The sequence below is a fragment of the Crocodylus porosus genome, unplaced genomic scaffold (assembly GCF_001723895.1).
Source record: "Crocodylus porosus isolate Cpor-Errol unplaced genomic scaffold, CroPor_comp1, whole genome shotgun sequence".
NCBI lineage: Eukaryota > Metazoa > Chordata > Crocodylia > Crocodylidae > Crocodylus > Crocodylus porosus.
The window spans coordinates 335,511-352,482 of NW_017728952.1; the positions used below are offsets into that span (position 1 = coordinate 335,511).

At 45.8% G+C, this 16,972-nt stretch overlaps 1 protein-coding gene across 5 annotated transcripts in view; it reads right to left on the reverse strand.

Moving 5' to 3' along the window:
* The window catches only part of FRAS1 (Fraser extracellular matrix complex subunit 1), a 360,126-nt gene that overhangs the window by 49,763 nt on the left and 293,391 nt on the right, over window positions 1-16,972 (reverse strand). For 3 of the 5 annotated variants that reach the window (XM_019556365.1, XM_019556366.1, XM_019556368.1), the window contains 6 exons: window positions 16,032-16,220; window positions 14,267-14,386; window positions 12,925-13,104; window positions 8,859-8,983; window positions 4,489-4,629; window positions 3,173-3,400 (listed from right to left, as the gene is read on the reverse strand). In XM_019556365.1, the coding sequence (XP_019411910.1) occupies window positions 3,173-3,400; window positions 4,489-4,629; window positions 8,859-8,983; window positions 12,925-13,104; window positions 14,267-14,386; window positions 16,032-16,220 (983 nt within the window). The other 2 variants (XM_019556369.1, XM_019556367.1) reach the window with 2 other exon arrangements.

Consider the following 16,972-nt stretch of genomic DNA (forward strand, 5'->3'; position numbering starts at 1 on the left):
AAATTTCGCCAAGTGTTTCGTTCAAGCTCGAAACAGCGAAATTGAAACAAAACAAAAAGTTTTGAAACAGCTTTGAAATGAAATGAGGGCACTCAAAACATTTTGAAAGTTTTGAAATGTTTCAAGTTTTGAAGCAGCCTGATGGTAGGAGGCAGGGGAGAGCCAAGGCTGCACTCTGAGTGGCTCCGCAGCCCCATGAAACTCAGCCCGGTGGCAGGAGGTGGAGCGCAACTCAGGCTCTCCAGGCCTCCCACTGCCAGGCTGCACTCTGAGCAGCTCTGCCATGTCAGCACGAATCTTCCTTAGGTGGCAGGGCAGCCTCCTGTCATTTGGCACACAGATCTGGGGGTCCACAACCCTGGGAGGAGTTCAGCACAGCCCCACAGCTCTCCCAGGGGTGCAAGCCCCCAGATCTGCATACTGAACGAGAGGAAGCTGTTGCTACCGCCAAATGTAAGGAGTTTTCCTTGGAACAGCTTCCCAGAAACCCCTTCATCTATCTCCTTGAAACTTGACAGGTTTCATGCCCTCAGAAGAGACTATCATCCCTGCAATTTTAATCTGAATTGGGCAAGAAATGACAAAGTTTTAGTCATTTTCATTATCCCCCATTATAGCCTATAGGCAAAATGCTGAAACACATTGAAACTGTTTTGATGAAACGAAATGGAACAATGCTTCAAAATGAAATGAAACAATGAAATGAAGCACCGTCCCTTCGAAATGTTGAAATGGATGTTGAAACGAAACGATGGTATTTCGCACAGCCCTAGTACGTGCCTAATTCTCACCAAGATCAATGGGAGTTAAGTGCCTATATGTTTTGGAAGATCCTACAGGCCTCCCACTGCCTCAGTCCACCATCTGTTCACTGGGGATAATACTTTTCATTTTTTTCTCACGCCCTTCCTGTGTTCTACCTATTTAGGCTTTAAGTTATTTGGGGCAGAGGCTACCTTTTACAATTGGCAAAGTGCCTAGTACACTGAGGTCCTGATCTGATTCTCCCAGTCATTTCCCTTATTTTTGTTATTTTCAATGGATACTGAAATCAATATTTTAAAAAACTTCAGAATATCCTTGTGAAAATTTTAATGAAGTGCCCTATGAACACATAACAATATTGCATTTTTTAAGTAAGGTGTAGGGATATGTGGCTGTGGGAGCACACACCCAATATCTGTTTAGCAGAGGACATGCTAAAAGAAGAGATGAAATGAGATGAGAATTAAATTAATACTCTATGATTTCAGTCTATGGGTCTCAATGACTTTCACTGTGGCAAAGCAAAATTTTCAAGATTGTCATTCCACAGGATTGTGATGGTCTTTGCACACAGAGCAAAGGAACATTGCATTTCCATTCATTTAAAGAATGCTTTCAATTTTTTTAATGGTTCAGTACATCCCAGAACATACAGTAAACCTTCTGCCTTCATGTTTCAGTGCTTTGGTGTTCTGGGACACAATCTCAGCAAGTATGAACTGGCATAAGACTAATGAATTCATTGGACTACACCAATCAACACCTAAGGGAGAGCTTATGCTTTGAGTAGTTTTGCCTGTAAGACTGATGGGCTAAGGAAGCTTTGGGGGATGAGAATAAACAGAGGATTCACAGAAGAATCTATTGTGCTCATCAGTCCGGTATCAGATCAGTACCGATACAAAGAAAACTAGCTGTATCAGATATTGGCCCAATAAATGCCTGTGCTGTGCACAGCCAAAGTGCAGCACTCAGGCAGTAAGGAGCACAGCCAGCAGTGTGGAGAGCTGCCTCCAGCTGGTAAGTCTGGTCCAGTGAAAGGGGAGGGTGGAGGAAAGGGTCACAGGGAAGGGGCAGATCAATGTCCCCCACAGTGAAGGAGGCAGGTGCTGCTCAGGTGAGGGGGGTGGGGGCCAGAACGACTACTCAGGGAGGTCCCCACTCAGGTGGCTCCTGCCGCTGCTTGCACCCCAGGAGAGCATGGGGGGGTGCCCCCCCAGATCTGTGCGGGGTGGGGTTAGCTGCAGCCAGGGCTGCGTGGGGCTCTTCTTGGCAGGGGCTGGGCTTGGAGCAGGCACCAGTGGTGCTGGAAGGATGCTGCATCCACTGCAAATTTCACTGCCGCTCCACTCCCAGCACCGCCAGCCACAGCCCTATCTCTTCCCAGCACATGAGTGGAGGTGGGGTGTTGAGCTAGGGCTGGCAGCAGCAGCACTGGGAGCAGGGTGGCAGCGAAATCTGGGGTGGACACAACACCCCCAGGGCCCGCTCTGAGCCTAGCCCCTGCCGAGAACAGCTCCGTGCAGCCTGCCCTGTCCCATGCAGGTTCAGGGGGCACACGCCCCTCCCATCCATGCCCTCCCAGGGTGCAAGCAGCGGCAGGAGCTGCCCCCCCCAGCCAGTCCTGCTCCCCCTCACCCTGCCCTGGCAGTGCCTGCCCCTGCCCCCTCCCTTACCCAGGGGAGCATTGACCTGCCCCCGACCCCATGCCCTTTCCCTCCTCCTTCCACCACACTGGCATTACCAGCTGCAGGCAGCTGTACCAGAAATTGGATCAGTATCAGCTGATATGTCTCGTTAAATATTGGCTATTGGTATCGGCCCCAAAAATCCCTATCGGTGCACCCCTAATAGTACTGTTTTATTTTGGGCTCTACAAATCTCTTTCTTTGCCTTAAAGCAGTTGAAAGACAGTGAGAGAGGACTTTCCACTCTCATTTCAGTGATTCAGGACTACACTGGACAACTGCAAACTGTGAAAGACATCCACAGCACAACCCTGATACCGTGCATGACCCTATAACTGACTCTACAACTGAGACAGCATAGATGGAGAGAGAGCAAGTGTTTCTCCACTAACATCATGGCAGATCCTTGGCTTGTGCTTTTGGCATTATTCTGTTGATGCTGACGACCTGCATAATCTCAGCACACAAATTTGTGCGCACACCCCCACCCATACACACCACTTATAAATGGCATAAAGCATGCAAAACTTAGAGCTTCCACATGTTCAGTCAAGGGAAAACACCAGTATTTAAGGTCAAGGTAGGACACCAGCAGCCCCACAACAATGTCAACAGAGCTATGCCAATGGCCACTGGCTGAGTCAAAAGCCAAGGGCACCCTTCACCTAAATTTCATTCACTTCCAGGAAACCTCTTTTGTCCTGCCTGTGCTTCCTTACCTCCTTCCCTCCATCTTCCACAACAAAGAAGGGGTTGGTCCCATCAGACACGGTGAAGGTGAAACGGTCTTTCAGAGAGTTGCTGCCATCATGGCTGTAACTGATCCGGTTCTGGAAGATGTCATCCATGGTGAAGGAAGTGGTCTGGCGATAGCGCTGACCATTGTGGGTGTGTTCAACCACGCCATGCCGGGGGGGCTGCACGATGGTGAACGTAACCAATTCAGCCTGCTCAAAGGAAAGAGATAGGAGGGCAGGGTTGTGAAGCTGGTGCTGTTTCTTTTAGTTGGAGAGGCAGGTCACCCCACTCAGTAGGTCCAGAAAGGGATGCTACTGTTCATGACCTCAGTACTAGGCAGCCTCCCTGGTACAAAACTTCAAATGAAGCAGGAAGAAATGGTTAGACAGCTCAGCATGGCTGGACACTAGTGCTCAACACAGCCATTTCCCACTGTCACTGTCTCCAGGTCGACACCAATACTGATCACATGGGAGCCAATCCAGCTGCACTAGACAACAGGGTCACCTAGCATGACATGCTGCCTCTCTACTTCATGAAGCAGCAGCTTGTGAGTGCACTCCTTCTTTCCATGGCTTAGTGAGAAGCATAGGTGCTGTTTCTTCTGTCAGCAAAATACTGTTCCCATAACTACAGTCAAATCTGTGGTTATGGGATCTGGTAAGCAATGGTATATTGGGGGCAAGAATAGTTACCCTTTGTGCCTTGCAAGGTGCTAGGTAAAGCCTGCATAGCCAGCTCTATTACTGCTTCCTGCTCCCCTCTTGGAGAAATGCTCTGAGGTTACACTCAGAGCATAAACCAGTTAGAGCAGCCCTATGAATGTTAAAACTTTTGCCATGGATTTATTTAGCTGCCAGTCAGATTCAGAATAAGGTGGTAAGGAAAGGTGACCTGAGTCTCGAGCTTGAGCTCAGAGCCATTGGTCCTGAGCCAGGGACATTTAGAGAGAAGATGGGACCATGCTGGAAGGAGAAAGAGTTAGATCTAATCACTGCACCTTTCCCCCTCCCCCTATCATGTAGGCAGGAGACAAGAAGCATTATGTTTCTCAAGCCAAGGTCTTTCTTCTTTCAAATGCTGACTCCCTATGTTTATACACACACACTCACACACACGGACCCTCCCACCAGCTGTTCATTTGAAGCTGTCTAACACCTGTGATCAGGCCAAGGGTGTGCTGGGAGGAATCCATTAATTATCTCTCTCTTTTGAATACAAACCTATTTTTGTAGTAAATCAACTGTACAACAGAACAAGGTGGGGGGAAGGGAGGAGGGCGTCATTTCTGTCTTACCTCTGTGTCAGCATCTGTGGCTTTAAGCTCAAACTCTGTGATGGTTTTTCTCACCCCTTCCTGAACCCTCATCCCTGGATTCTGCACCACAGGCAAGGAGTCATCCACTGGGTTTATGGTGATGTCAAATGTTTGACTCACCTGGAAGGGAAAGAAACACACAACTTCTTTATGATGCACACTCTCCACTCAGAACATGACTGAAATGGCACAATGATGGCATAAAGAGACAATAGGGGCACCTCATAAATAATAATACCAATGTTTATGTGCAAATCTACTGAGTTTGAGTCAAAACCAGACTCTGAGTATGGATTTTCCACCTCTATAAACATTACAAGGCTCCATCTTTTCTTTTTGGTATGATTTACATTGGTTTTCTCCTACTCCCTATTCTCCTCCCTTTTTACCTTCCCCTTTTGCAGCTATTATTTCTCTCCACAGAAGAGACACACAGGGTCAGATCTTCAAAAGAGTTTTTCATCTGAAGAGTCTCTTCACATACAGGCTCACTAACCTAGTGAGAGGGGTTTTAAACTAGGTTCAACAGCGGTTGGAGACAAAAGCCCAGACATAAGAGAACCAAATAACCCATATAAAAGAAAAGTAAGAGAAGGCAATAAGGGTATCCTTAACAATGTTCTCAGAGAATTTAGGGCAGCAGGCTAGTTACCCAAGATGTTTATGCACAAATGCAAAAAGCATGGGGAATAAACAGGAAGAATTGGAAGTCCTAGTGCAATCACAAAAGTATGATGTAATTGGGATAACCAAGACCTGATGGACTAGTTTCCATGACTGGGGGACTATCATGGGTTGGTATACATCATTCAGGAAGGACAGACATGGGAAAAAGGGAGGTGGTGTCCCTCTATTATACAAAGTGATATACGCTTGTTCTGAAGTGCGGTACAAAGCAGGAGGTAAGCTTGTTGAAAGCATCCAAGTCAAAGCCAGAGGTGATAAAAGCAAGGCTAAAGTATTTAATTCCCTTTTTACTTGATTTTTCATGAGTAAGGTCAGCTACCAGATGACAAATACAGTTAGTAGCAAGAATAGAGGAGGTGATAAGCAGCTTAGAATACCAAAAGAACAAGTTAGGTACTATTTAGAGAAGCTAGATGTTCTCAAGTTGGCAGAGCTGGACAGGATACACCTTAAAGCAGGGGTTGGCAGCTGATGACCCAGGTGCCAGATCCATCTTGCAGAGCATCCCTTTAGGGGCATTAGGCAGAGCTCTTTCTGAGCTTTGCCACAGCTAGGCAGCATAAGTACAGGCTCTAGCAGTTTGGGGTGGGGGAGGGAACTGCAACTGGGCAGCAGGGAGAAGTAGAGATGACCAGGTCCAAGTGCCTCTGACATGAGCCAATTCTTTCTGGCCCCCCACTGGAAAACATTGCTGACCTTTGCCATAGGGTACTCAAGGAATTGGATGAGGTAATTTCAGAGCCACTGAAATTCTCTGAAAACTCATAGTTGTTGGCTGAGGTCCTGGACAACCGAAAAGGACAAATACAGTGTCCATCTTTAAGAAAGGGAAGGAGGAAAATCAGGGGAATTACAGACCACTCAGTCTGACCTTGGTATCTGAAAAGATCATGGAGCAGGTCATCAAGGAAGTGGTCTCTCCTGGGTCTCATATTGTTTAATATCTTAATGAATGATTTTAAGATGGAACTGAATGCAAATTTAGCAAATCTGTAGGTGACACACAGAGCTATATGGAGTTGAAGACACTTTGGAGGATAGAATTAGGATTCAGAATAACCTTGGTAAACTGGAAAAATGGTCCAAAATTAATCAAATGAAATTCAATAAGAATAAAGACAAAGTCCTACACATGGCACAGAATTATCGTATGCACAGCTATACATCTGGGGATGACTGGCTGGGCTGCAGTACTGCAAAGAGGACCTGGAGAGCTACAGTGGACCATAAGCTTAATATGAGCTAATGGCGTGTCTACACGTGACACTATGTCACTGTAGTAATGCACTATGGTGACGTAGCATTGTGGGCATCTACATGTGACTAGCAGCTACTTTGCCACAGCAATGTGCTCCCCCAGTATAGCACACCGCTACAGCAAAGTAGCTGCTAAAAATAACCATGCGCCACGTGTACTGGCGCAGCATGGGCTGTTACTGCACCATGATTCAGTACTTCCAAAAGGAAGTACTAAATCATGGTACAGTAATAATGTCGCCATAGCTACATGTGTAGACATGCCCAATATGAGCCAACAGCATGCTCTTCATGCAAAAGAAACCTGGGCTGCATTAACAGAAAAGTGTCATTTGTAAGTCAAGGAAAGCGATCCTTCTGTTCTATTTGGCGCTGGCAAGGCCTCGTCTGGAGTAATGTGCCCAGTTTGGGTCACTGCACTTCAAGAAATATGTGGACAACTTAGAGTCCAGCGGAGAGCAATGAAAATAATTAGAGGTCTGAGAAACATGACTTACAAGGGGCGTATCTACATGTGCAATTAGCATGGTGCAATAAACTGGCACAAATGGTACTGGAGTTTATTGCTCCCAGGCACCGCATTTGCACATGCACCCAGGACCACAGCACACTGAGTCGGGTCAGAGCAGCTTCGCTTGTCACGGGGTATGGGGGATTAGCCTGACAGCTTGGGGCTGCTCCCCATGGCTCAACATGCTATGGAGGGGCTGTCTGGGGCACAAGGGTGCTCCAGTTTGGGGCTAGCCAGCAGGCAGCCCCTGCACTGAAGCACCTTCGTGCCTCAGCCAGCCCTGTCCCTGTCGACATGTGTATTTATAGATTCATAGAAGTTAAGGGCTGGAAGTGACCTCATAAGATCATCAGATCCAGGCCTCCTGCTCTTAGGCAAGAAAGAAAAGACTGCCAGGTCAGATGACTCCAGCAAGCGGTGCATCCAGTCATCTTTTGAAGATCTTAAGAGTAGGTGACTGTATCACCTCTGTGGGGAGTTTTCTCCAGACTCTGGACATGTGAAGCATAAGGAAGTTTCTCCTTATGTCCAATCTGAAGCAATCTTCTAACAGTTTATGTCCATTATTCCTCATCTTCCCCTGGGGTGCCTTTGTGAACAAATGCTCTCCCAGGCCCTGATGTTCACCTCTTATATACTTATAGGCTGCCACCAAGTACCCCCTAAGTCTTTTCTTTCTCAGGCTGAACAGTCCTATGTCTTTCAGCCTCTCCTTGCATGACCTGTCCTCCAGACCTCTAATCATACCTGTGGCCCTCCTTTGGACTCTTTCAAGCTTCTCCACATCCTTTTTGAAGTTTGGTGCCCAGAATTGGATGCAGTACTCCAGATGCAGCCTCACCAATGCCAACTAAAGCAGAAGGATGACATCCTTAGTTTTGCTTGAGATGCATCATTTGATGCAAGCCAGTGTACTGTTTGCTCTGCCGGCCATAGCATCACATTGGTAGCTCATGTTCATTCTGTGGTTGATCATAACCCTCAGGTCTCTTTCAGCTGTGGTGCTAGCTAGTGTAGCACCACTAAGCACTTTACTCCACCACAGGATATACAAGTACTATCCTGTGGTGGAGTAAATTAGTTTCCTGAGACCTAATAGGGCTGCACGTGTAGATGTGGAGACTTTACTGCAGAGCTAATTAAGTAGCTCTGCAGTAAACATATTGTTTAGACATGCCCAAGAAGCTGCTAAAAGACCTGGGATTATTTAGTCTACAGAAAAGAAAACTGAGGAAGATTTTAAGGGTGGTAATGCAGATGATTATGACAGACTAGTTTCTGTGGCCACAGGGGACAGGGCAAGGAGTAAAGGTCTCAAATTGCAGCAAGAGAAATGTTGGTTGGCTGTTAGGAAGAATTATCTCATTTTTGAGGGTGGTTAAACATTGAAACAGGCAACCTTCTTAGATAAATACTTATCCAGGATGGTTTGGACAAGGAAGACCTGCTTTGAGTAGGTCTGGATTTGGACTAGATGTGCTGAAGTCCCTACTTTTCTATGATTTTACGATTTGAGGCACGTTTGGAAGTATGGCCCCTATTAAGCTTACCAAGGAAGATGAGCTGGAAGATGAGCACCAGGGACAGCTGCTAAGCACTTGAAAATCTGGATCTAAGATCTTTGGAAATTCTGATTCATAGGGCCATCTTGGACTGCTTTCAATCCCTCCCTTCTTGCATGCTAAATGTGGTCCGGCAGTGATCCGAGTACCATCAGCATGAGAAACAAGAAAACTTGCCAGTATTAAGTTATGAGATCAGGAGCAAAAGCTTGTTTCATTTCATTTGCATGCATGTCTCCCATGCAGCATCAGAACAATGTATTCCCAACATTTCTAAAAACTTCTGCAGACTCAATCTTAATCAACTCTGAGATGAATGCGCTTAGGCCTACCTCATTCACTCCATTAGAGACAGAGAAAGTAAATGAGTCAGAATGTCTCTCAACCTCACTGGTGTGGATGTACTGGATACTGCGAGAGGCCAGGTCTGCTTGGCTGAATGAGCTAATCCTTGTGCCTAGAAAAAAACAAGAAGCAAAATGTTCCACAAATATGGTGAGAAAAGGGTGAAGCAACAGGAGCCAGAAACTCTCTAGGTACTTGGTGCTGACCTGTTCTGGTCTAATGCCAGTTTTACCACAGATTACAATAGAAGCAGTACAGACAACTCCTGAAAATCCCACCCATCCGGTTTTCAATCAAGTCAGTGGCATCCATCTCACCAAGAAAGGAAGATTTCTGCCCAGTCCTAACATGTGAAATTATAGGATGGTGAGTCACCATCTCAGCAAACAGACTCAGGAGTAGCCATTCAGAGCATTTAAGAGAAGTTAATCTGGGAGGAAGTTAAATGGAACAGGTGATTTTCTGTCTCAGACAGCATACATTAATATGCCAAACATGCCTTCACTGAACATGGGCAAAAGGTTCCTGGTTTTATTTGGCTAACATTAAAAAATTACTTGGGCTCATAGGGTGAGATTTGTAAAGGTATTTAGGTGACTAGAGATGCAGGAACAGGCATCATGGGACTTTCAAAATTATTTAGATCCCTAACTCCTGTTATTTTCAATACCACCCTTGAAAATATTGTTCATAGGTTTGGATCAAATAAGCAACCCCAGACGTGCGTATTTTCCAAGGTTTATGATCAAGGCTCATTAATTTTGAAGGCCCAGGAAAACAGACTCCCTTCTGAGAGCTCCAAGTACTTTCTTCTGGACAATTTAACCAAGAGAACAAACTCTTTCATGCTATTTAACCATATCTTATTTTTTGTTCTTCCAAAACCTGGCAGAGTAGTGAAACCAGAACTAGCACATTTAAAGTAATGAAGAAAAAAAAGTTAAATCAGCTATTTCAATCCTGAAAAAAAATGTTAGGTTCAATGTTTTTCTGGCATTTTTAGGCAAAAGCTTTGAATATTTTTATGTCCTCCAAACTGGTTTGCTTATTTCTGCTTTCATTCTTTATCCCAATACACTTAATGAGTTTAAGGAAGATTAGACCAGTTCGGGGGGAAGGGGGCAGGGAGGCAGAGTCTGGCCTGCGGGCTGGATAAGGCCCACAGTGGACTCAGCAGCCCATGCCCACATCACGGTTGGTTTCCATAAAGACCCAGCAGCGGCAGCGTGGCGCTAGGGTTTTCACAGAGACCAGCCCCAGCAGCACTGGTAGGGCGCATGGCTCCAGGGCTGGGATCTTGCAGCAGTGACAGTGTGGTCCAGAGCAGAGGCAGAGCAGATCTGCTGCCTCTGTATGCCCTGGACAGAGGCATACAGGCAGCAGATCGTAGCTCTGCCCTGGTTCCAGATCACGCTGTCATCATTGCAGAGTATGATGAGCTCCAGAGTAGCTCCCTGCCCAGCCGTGCATCCTGCCAATGCTGCTTGGGCTGGTCTCCATGGAAACTCTGGACCCGTGCTGCTGCTGGGGTCTCCATAGAAATTGGCTGCAGCAATGCAGCCAGGGGCTGCTGGGAAACAGGAGTCAGGCTGCTGGCCAGATCTATCATTCTGCCCACCCTTGGATTAGACTAACCAATTGCTAAAACAAGACTGTAAAGGACAGTCTGCCTTCTGAACCCCTGCAAAGATTTACATGTGCTCTGATGCATTCTGATTAGACCACGCATTCTGTGCTGCAGCCTCTCATGTATTCTGTGTCTCATGTTTCAAAATGGTGGTTCAGGTGCTTTAATTAAAGTCCATCAGATGAGCTTTAGTTAAAACACCCCCACCATAATTTTGAAACACAGGTTGCTGAATGCACAAGATGCTGTGGGGGTTTCAATCTGATTAAAACACCTCCCCCCGACCCCAGAGCATGTGTACAGGCACCCTCTACATCTAATGATAGCTCACACAGGAGAGAAAAAAGAAAACCTTTGGTAAATAGAAGTTAAACTGAAAGGAACATACTGTGTGAACACAGAGGTTTGAAGTAAACCACTAGAAAGATCAGGGGAACACATAATATCTTGGAATAACTGGCCCTGGAGTGGAATCATTCTAATATTATAAAAGCCTTAATGTGTCTGTCTGTCTGTCCATAATAGCCAATCAGAATATGAAGAAGCGTTCGGACAGTGGCAATCCACCGCCATGATGGCGGGGATACAAGAGACAGAGCGCAGGGGCAAGGCCAGCACAGCTGGGTGCTTCCCCGCCCTGCTCCTTGGAGCCAGCAGCAACAGGGGAAGGGGAGAAGCAAGCCTCCTCCCCACCTCAGGCCCACTACTTCCCTGCCCCTCTCCCCCACGTCAGCCCCAAGCCTGCTCCTCCCATCCCCTTGCCACCTCTGGGTCAGTCTGGGTCCACTGCTCCCCACCTCCATTGTGGCAGCCCAGCTTCTCCCCACCCTCGGCCACAGTCCTCCCCCGCATTGGACCCAGGCCCACTCCTCCCCTCCCCTGCTGCTGCAGCAGGGAGCGGGGGAATGGGTCCAGACCCCAAGCAGCAGAAGGGAAGGAGGGAGTGGGCCCAGACAGGAAGGGGGGCACAGGGCTCCATCCCCGCCCGCTTCCCCCCCACCTCCCACATCATTCTTGACAGGCAATTGGCTAGTAAAATTATATTTTCAAGAAACTCTTTTGTAAATTTCATAGTGTTGGCCAAAAAATGTTTCTAGAAATGGTTTCCTTGGACTACATTTAAAGTCTAGGTCAATTTATGGCATGCATGACACAAGTGGCATGGGAAGCTGCTGTCTGGCAAGCAGCAGAAGAGAAGAGGGAAGGGGAGCAGAGCAGCAGAACAGGGCAGTCAGAGCACAGCAGGGAGGGATGGGGAGCAGAACAGTAGATCACAGCAGAGCAGCACTCATGGAGGGGTTGGGGCTTAAACTGTAGTACACTTGGACTTAGCTTGTGGCCTGCCTGCCAAAAAGGGTGGCCACCACTGTTCTAGGCTATTTGTGCACAAGCTTTGCATAGCAAATATAATTGTTTAAAGCAGTAGCTATGAAGTCTTTGCTGAATTCAGTATACAGCCTACCCATCACATATAGGGATCTTTGACATTAAGTTACCACTTCCTAACTGCTGTTGCGAGAAGGGGTTGGATTTTATATACCGAGATGAGTGCCAGAGAAGATAATGAACTAGGATACCACTGTCAACTAGAAATAGCCAGTTATATGTGATACTGGTTTTGGCTTCATAAAAGTTCCGGAACTATGAAACTGAGCATATGAAATGGAATCCCCAAATTATTCAATGTCTAGGTGTGGACAGAGAAAATGCTTATACCAAGGTAATGAGCATCATACCACTAAAAAAGTAATGGACAGACAACACAAACATCTACACTGGATTAACTTAATCCAATCCAGTGAAGAATTACTCCTGAAAGAATCAGGTGTAAAACTCTACTAATATAGATTCCACTAGTTGAGGTTTTGTGTTTATTTCTACCCAAGTCATTTGATAATTGCTACCTAGTGGCTAAATTATTTAATAGCACCCACTACTCGAGAAGAGCTGCATATCTGTCTGTTCTTACTCTCAGTGTATTTTATATCAGTATACAAACCTGATGTAAATTACACTGGGGTATGTGAATGCCTCTCCACATTCTGCATTTTATCACATCGAGGGAGAGCAGCACTGCACTTACTGTGCCCTACAACTGTCCAGAAGAGCTGCCAACAGTATGGAAGATTCACACAAGAGTAGTGGCATAATCCCCAGAACAGATTGCTGAGTAAAGGTCACAATGGAAAATAAACTCAGTGATGGAATAATAATTTTTTGTGCAGATTCCAAGCATGACTCTTCTCCACTGACCCTGCTCTTAAACTCTCTGGGTTACTAGCTGGTTGTGTTCTTCTGGGTGATCTAATTCTGTGATCTCTTCTCAGAGGGCATTTTTCAAGCAGTCAACCTTTTAACATTTTAAAAGCCCTGAAAATCTCTGCAGTTGGAAAGAGTCAGCAGAGCAAGTCAATGCCTTTGCAAACCTGGTGAAGCGGCATGCTCCAGGTGCCCCAGCTGCGGTTGTTTTGTTATTCTGTACAGGAGCTCAGCAGGCTCGCTGTCCTGATCTGTGGCAGAGAGCTGCAGGGTCGTGATCTTCTTCACTGAATTTTCATCCAAGACCAAGCCTTTGTTAGCAATGATGGATGGAGGGAGCCTGTCCTCTGCAAGTACCAAGGCAAGGGGGTCTGTGATGCAATCAGCTTAACCTCCTTCACACACAGTATACTTCTATGCATTCATGCATGCACACACACACACACACACACACGTACAGCAGCAATTTTCATAGACAAATAATTTTTACCTGTGTTGGGCACGAGGTATGTAATTCCACATTCAAGTATCACTAATGAAAGCCCAGTGGCAGTCATATCACAATGGGACTGATCCAAAACCCATGAAACCAACAGGAGTCCCTTTGATTTACTTAGATGGGTTTTGTTCTGGCCCTTTAAAAATAATAAGCTATTTTTCAAATTGGTAGTTTCACTCTGTGCCACCATTTTCAAAAGGTTTCAGATTTTCAATAAACAGAAAGCTAAACACAGTCAATTTCACATGAATACATACCAGATAAGTGCATAATTTGTTTAAATGCAGAACACAGCACCAGTCCAAATTGGTTGTCTATTTCCTTGTAACAAGCATAGGTTATGTGCCTATTAGAAAGCACTCAAACCACTTAAGTCCTTAGAATCTTTCTACCCAGGTGTCTGCTATGTAACTTAATTGTAATCCTATTAATACCATACTACTGGGTGCCAGAAAATAAATTGAGGGGAGCTAGTCAGTTCTGAAGCTGCTAATATGAAAACACTGACCGCATTGGAAGGTAGTGAGCATGGCTTACATTGTGTCTGGATAGTCCCAAGGCTGTGCATTTAAATGGAGTACGCTGTCATCAAGTTTAACTTCTTTAAATATCTTTTGTCAAAACCATGATTTCAATCATGTATGGTTATCTTTCTAAAACATATGCTTTAAAAAAGAACAGAAGCACTGGATTTAATGCAGGAACCACTGGTGGAAATCCATGGTCTGTGTTATGCCAGATAAGGTAAGATTATCAGAACAACCCTTTCTGGTCTTTAAATCTATAGGTGAAAGACTCTGTTCCATTTCCAACAGTCTAACAACCAGTGGCTCTTTTCTACAGCTCCCATGCAAGGGAATTTCTCCTTCACTCACACTTGGGTTCTTTAGGAACTTGTCACATCACTCCTCTTATAACTTTTATGCACAGGCTGGCACAAGAGTGAGCCTTCCCCTTCCCTATCAATCTATAACCCTTAAGTATGCATGTTTAGGTAAACCATCATTTACCCAAGATGCTAATATAGAATGACTGGTCCATCAGTTTGTTGCCTTCTGCATCAATCACATCAAAGTTAAAAGCAAAGCTCCCACCTGGCTCCCCTTTTTCATGACTGTATTCCACTTGCCCTGAAAAGAGAGCAGGGGAGAAGATGTGGTTAAATACAATGTGCATCATCTATTTTGGAATCTGCCTAGCACCCTTCCCGCTAGCTCTTTAGCAGACCACTGGGTTTGGCACAGCTTCTGGATTGTGTGTTATTTTCCGTTCCCCTTCTCTTTCCCACCTCCTCTTGACACACCCTTTCAGAGATCACCTTACTGAAAAGCAAATCCTCCCTGATAGATTTGCCTTACTCTTTTCTCCTTATGCCTCTTTGGATGCTGACAGAAGTGACATTTGTCACACAATCAGCCCCCTGAAAGCACTCTACACCATGCCCTAACAGAAGTGCATGACTGCATGTGATCAGGGCTGGGATGATGCAGCCCAGCTGCACCCCCAGTGGTGTCTGCAGGATGGGAGGAAGAAGGTAGGGGAGGGAGCTCTGGGCTGTGGTTTGCCAGCCTGAGATGGAGTGGGGGTGGATGGATTAGACCCCTCCTGCTTTGTGGCCACCCCTCCAGTCCCCTCACCCTCCAGCTCAGGACAGGCAAACCCCAGTACAGAGCTCCCTCCCCTCCCTTCCCATCCTGCAGACAGCATCAGAGCTGGGGGCACAGGGCACGGGGAGAGAGACTGCAGGCAGACAGCCTCTCTCTGTTGGATCGGCTCCGAAGTGGAGCTCGATATCCTCCCTTGCCCCAACCAAACAGTGAATGTGTGTTGGGTTGGGGATTGAGGGGCGGGAGTCGCTTTAACTCATGGAGCTTTCTGTGAAGGGTCATGACTTAGAGCAGGCAGCTGCATGTCTGTCAGCACCCTTTATCATCCCCAAGGCTATTGTGGATATATTTTTTTACATATAACTTGCTGCTCAGCTCATTGGTTAGCTAAAAATATCTTGATCTTGAAGGTGCCAAAGTGACTAAAGAAAAACAAGTCCTACTGAGGGTATATTTACATTACAAATCAAAGGTGTGACTGCAGCTTGTGTAGACCCATCTGAGCTATTATAAACTACTTTGGGTTCTTGGGTATTGATGTGCTAACTACTTTGGGTTCTTGGGTATTGATGTGCTAACATGGCCTTCAGCTACAAAAACATGAAGTCCTCAGTTGGTTTGTACAGCCAACAATGAAGCCCATATTGCCATAGTTGGACTGCTATTGGGATATGAATTAGCTAGCTTAAAGCTGTCAAGGCCCATCTCCACAAACAGCAAACACAACTCTGCATTACTGTTCACTGGAAGTCAATGGGACCCATTCCCCTCCTCTTTGAGACACAAACACAAGATCTACATAGCCTCAGGTTCAGGCAAGCTGATTTAAAAATAAAGCTCTCAGGTACACTTTTATGGCTTTCTAAGTAACACAGAACTGAGAAAGTCCAGGATCCTAGATCTCACATGTTCCTGTAGCAAGATACTATTTTTAATAATGGTAATCTTCAGTAGTGAAAAGCAAGCGTGACTATTTTAGATAAGAGAAATGTGTACAGTTCACTGCTCTCAGTTAAAGCAGCTAATAATTGATGTTATATCTCTTCGGTTAATATAAGTAAAACAAAGCCCTTAGCTGTGAATTCTGTTTTTAAGGGCTTTTGAGGGAAAATAGCTGGCGAAGTCAGTTTTATTCAGCATAAATGAAAGAATCAAGAAACTTGCCCACCTTTATTTATATCAACTTGGGTGAAACTTTTGACAGGTCCCTTGACAGAGATCTGGACCAGGTTATCAATTTTAGTCAGCTGCAGACGCCCACTACTGGGATCTTTCTTCATGACGTATCTGAGCTTCAGGTCATCTGAATCGATATCTGCTGCTTTTAAGTGCTGATCTGTGATGCGTGCTACTGAGCCTAGACAGCAAAAGAAGGCACACAAACAGCTCCCCTCAATCCTCCCATATTGCTTGCCAAGACTCAATTGCATTATTTATAAGTAATGTCTTATACTTGCAAGAATCAGGGATTTTCTATGTGGCCGTTTCAAGGAAATTCCACTAATTTCCCCAAAGGAAAGCAATGCGGCACCAGAGAAATAGTGGCAGGCTACCCAAATACTGCATCTGGATGCTTAGTTTGGCAAAGCAGCGCAAAAATAGACCTTTCCCTGTGAAGTACTAATTTGAATGCCTAAATGGGAGTCTTTTAAAGGAGCCCATGTTTGGCATTTAACCAACACATGGGACCACGAGCAGGCCAACTCACTTAAAATCATGCTTCTCATTGAAAGCCATGTTCAACATCTTTATCAGTGACTTGGACAAGGGGTGAAAAGCACCTTGTTCAAATTCACAGATGACACTAAGATGTGGGGAGAGGTAGGCACGCTAGAAGGGAGGCACAGGCTACAACTAGATCTGGACAGGTTACAGGGGTGGGTGGATGAGAACAGGGTGTGTTTCAATACTGACAAGTGCAAGGTACTGCACCTAGGAAGAAAGAACCAGCAGCATACCTATGGGCCGGGGAACTCCCTTCTTGTCAGCACAGAGGCAGAAAAGGATCTGGGAGTCATCGTTGATGCCAAAATGAACATGGGCCGCCAATGTGAGGACGTGATCAGCAAAGCTAACTGCACTTTGTCATGCATCCACAGATGCATCACA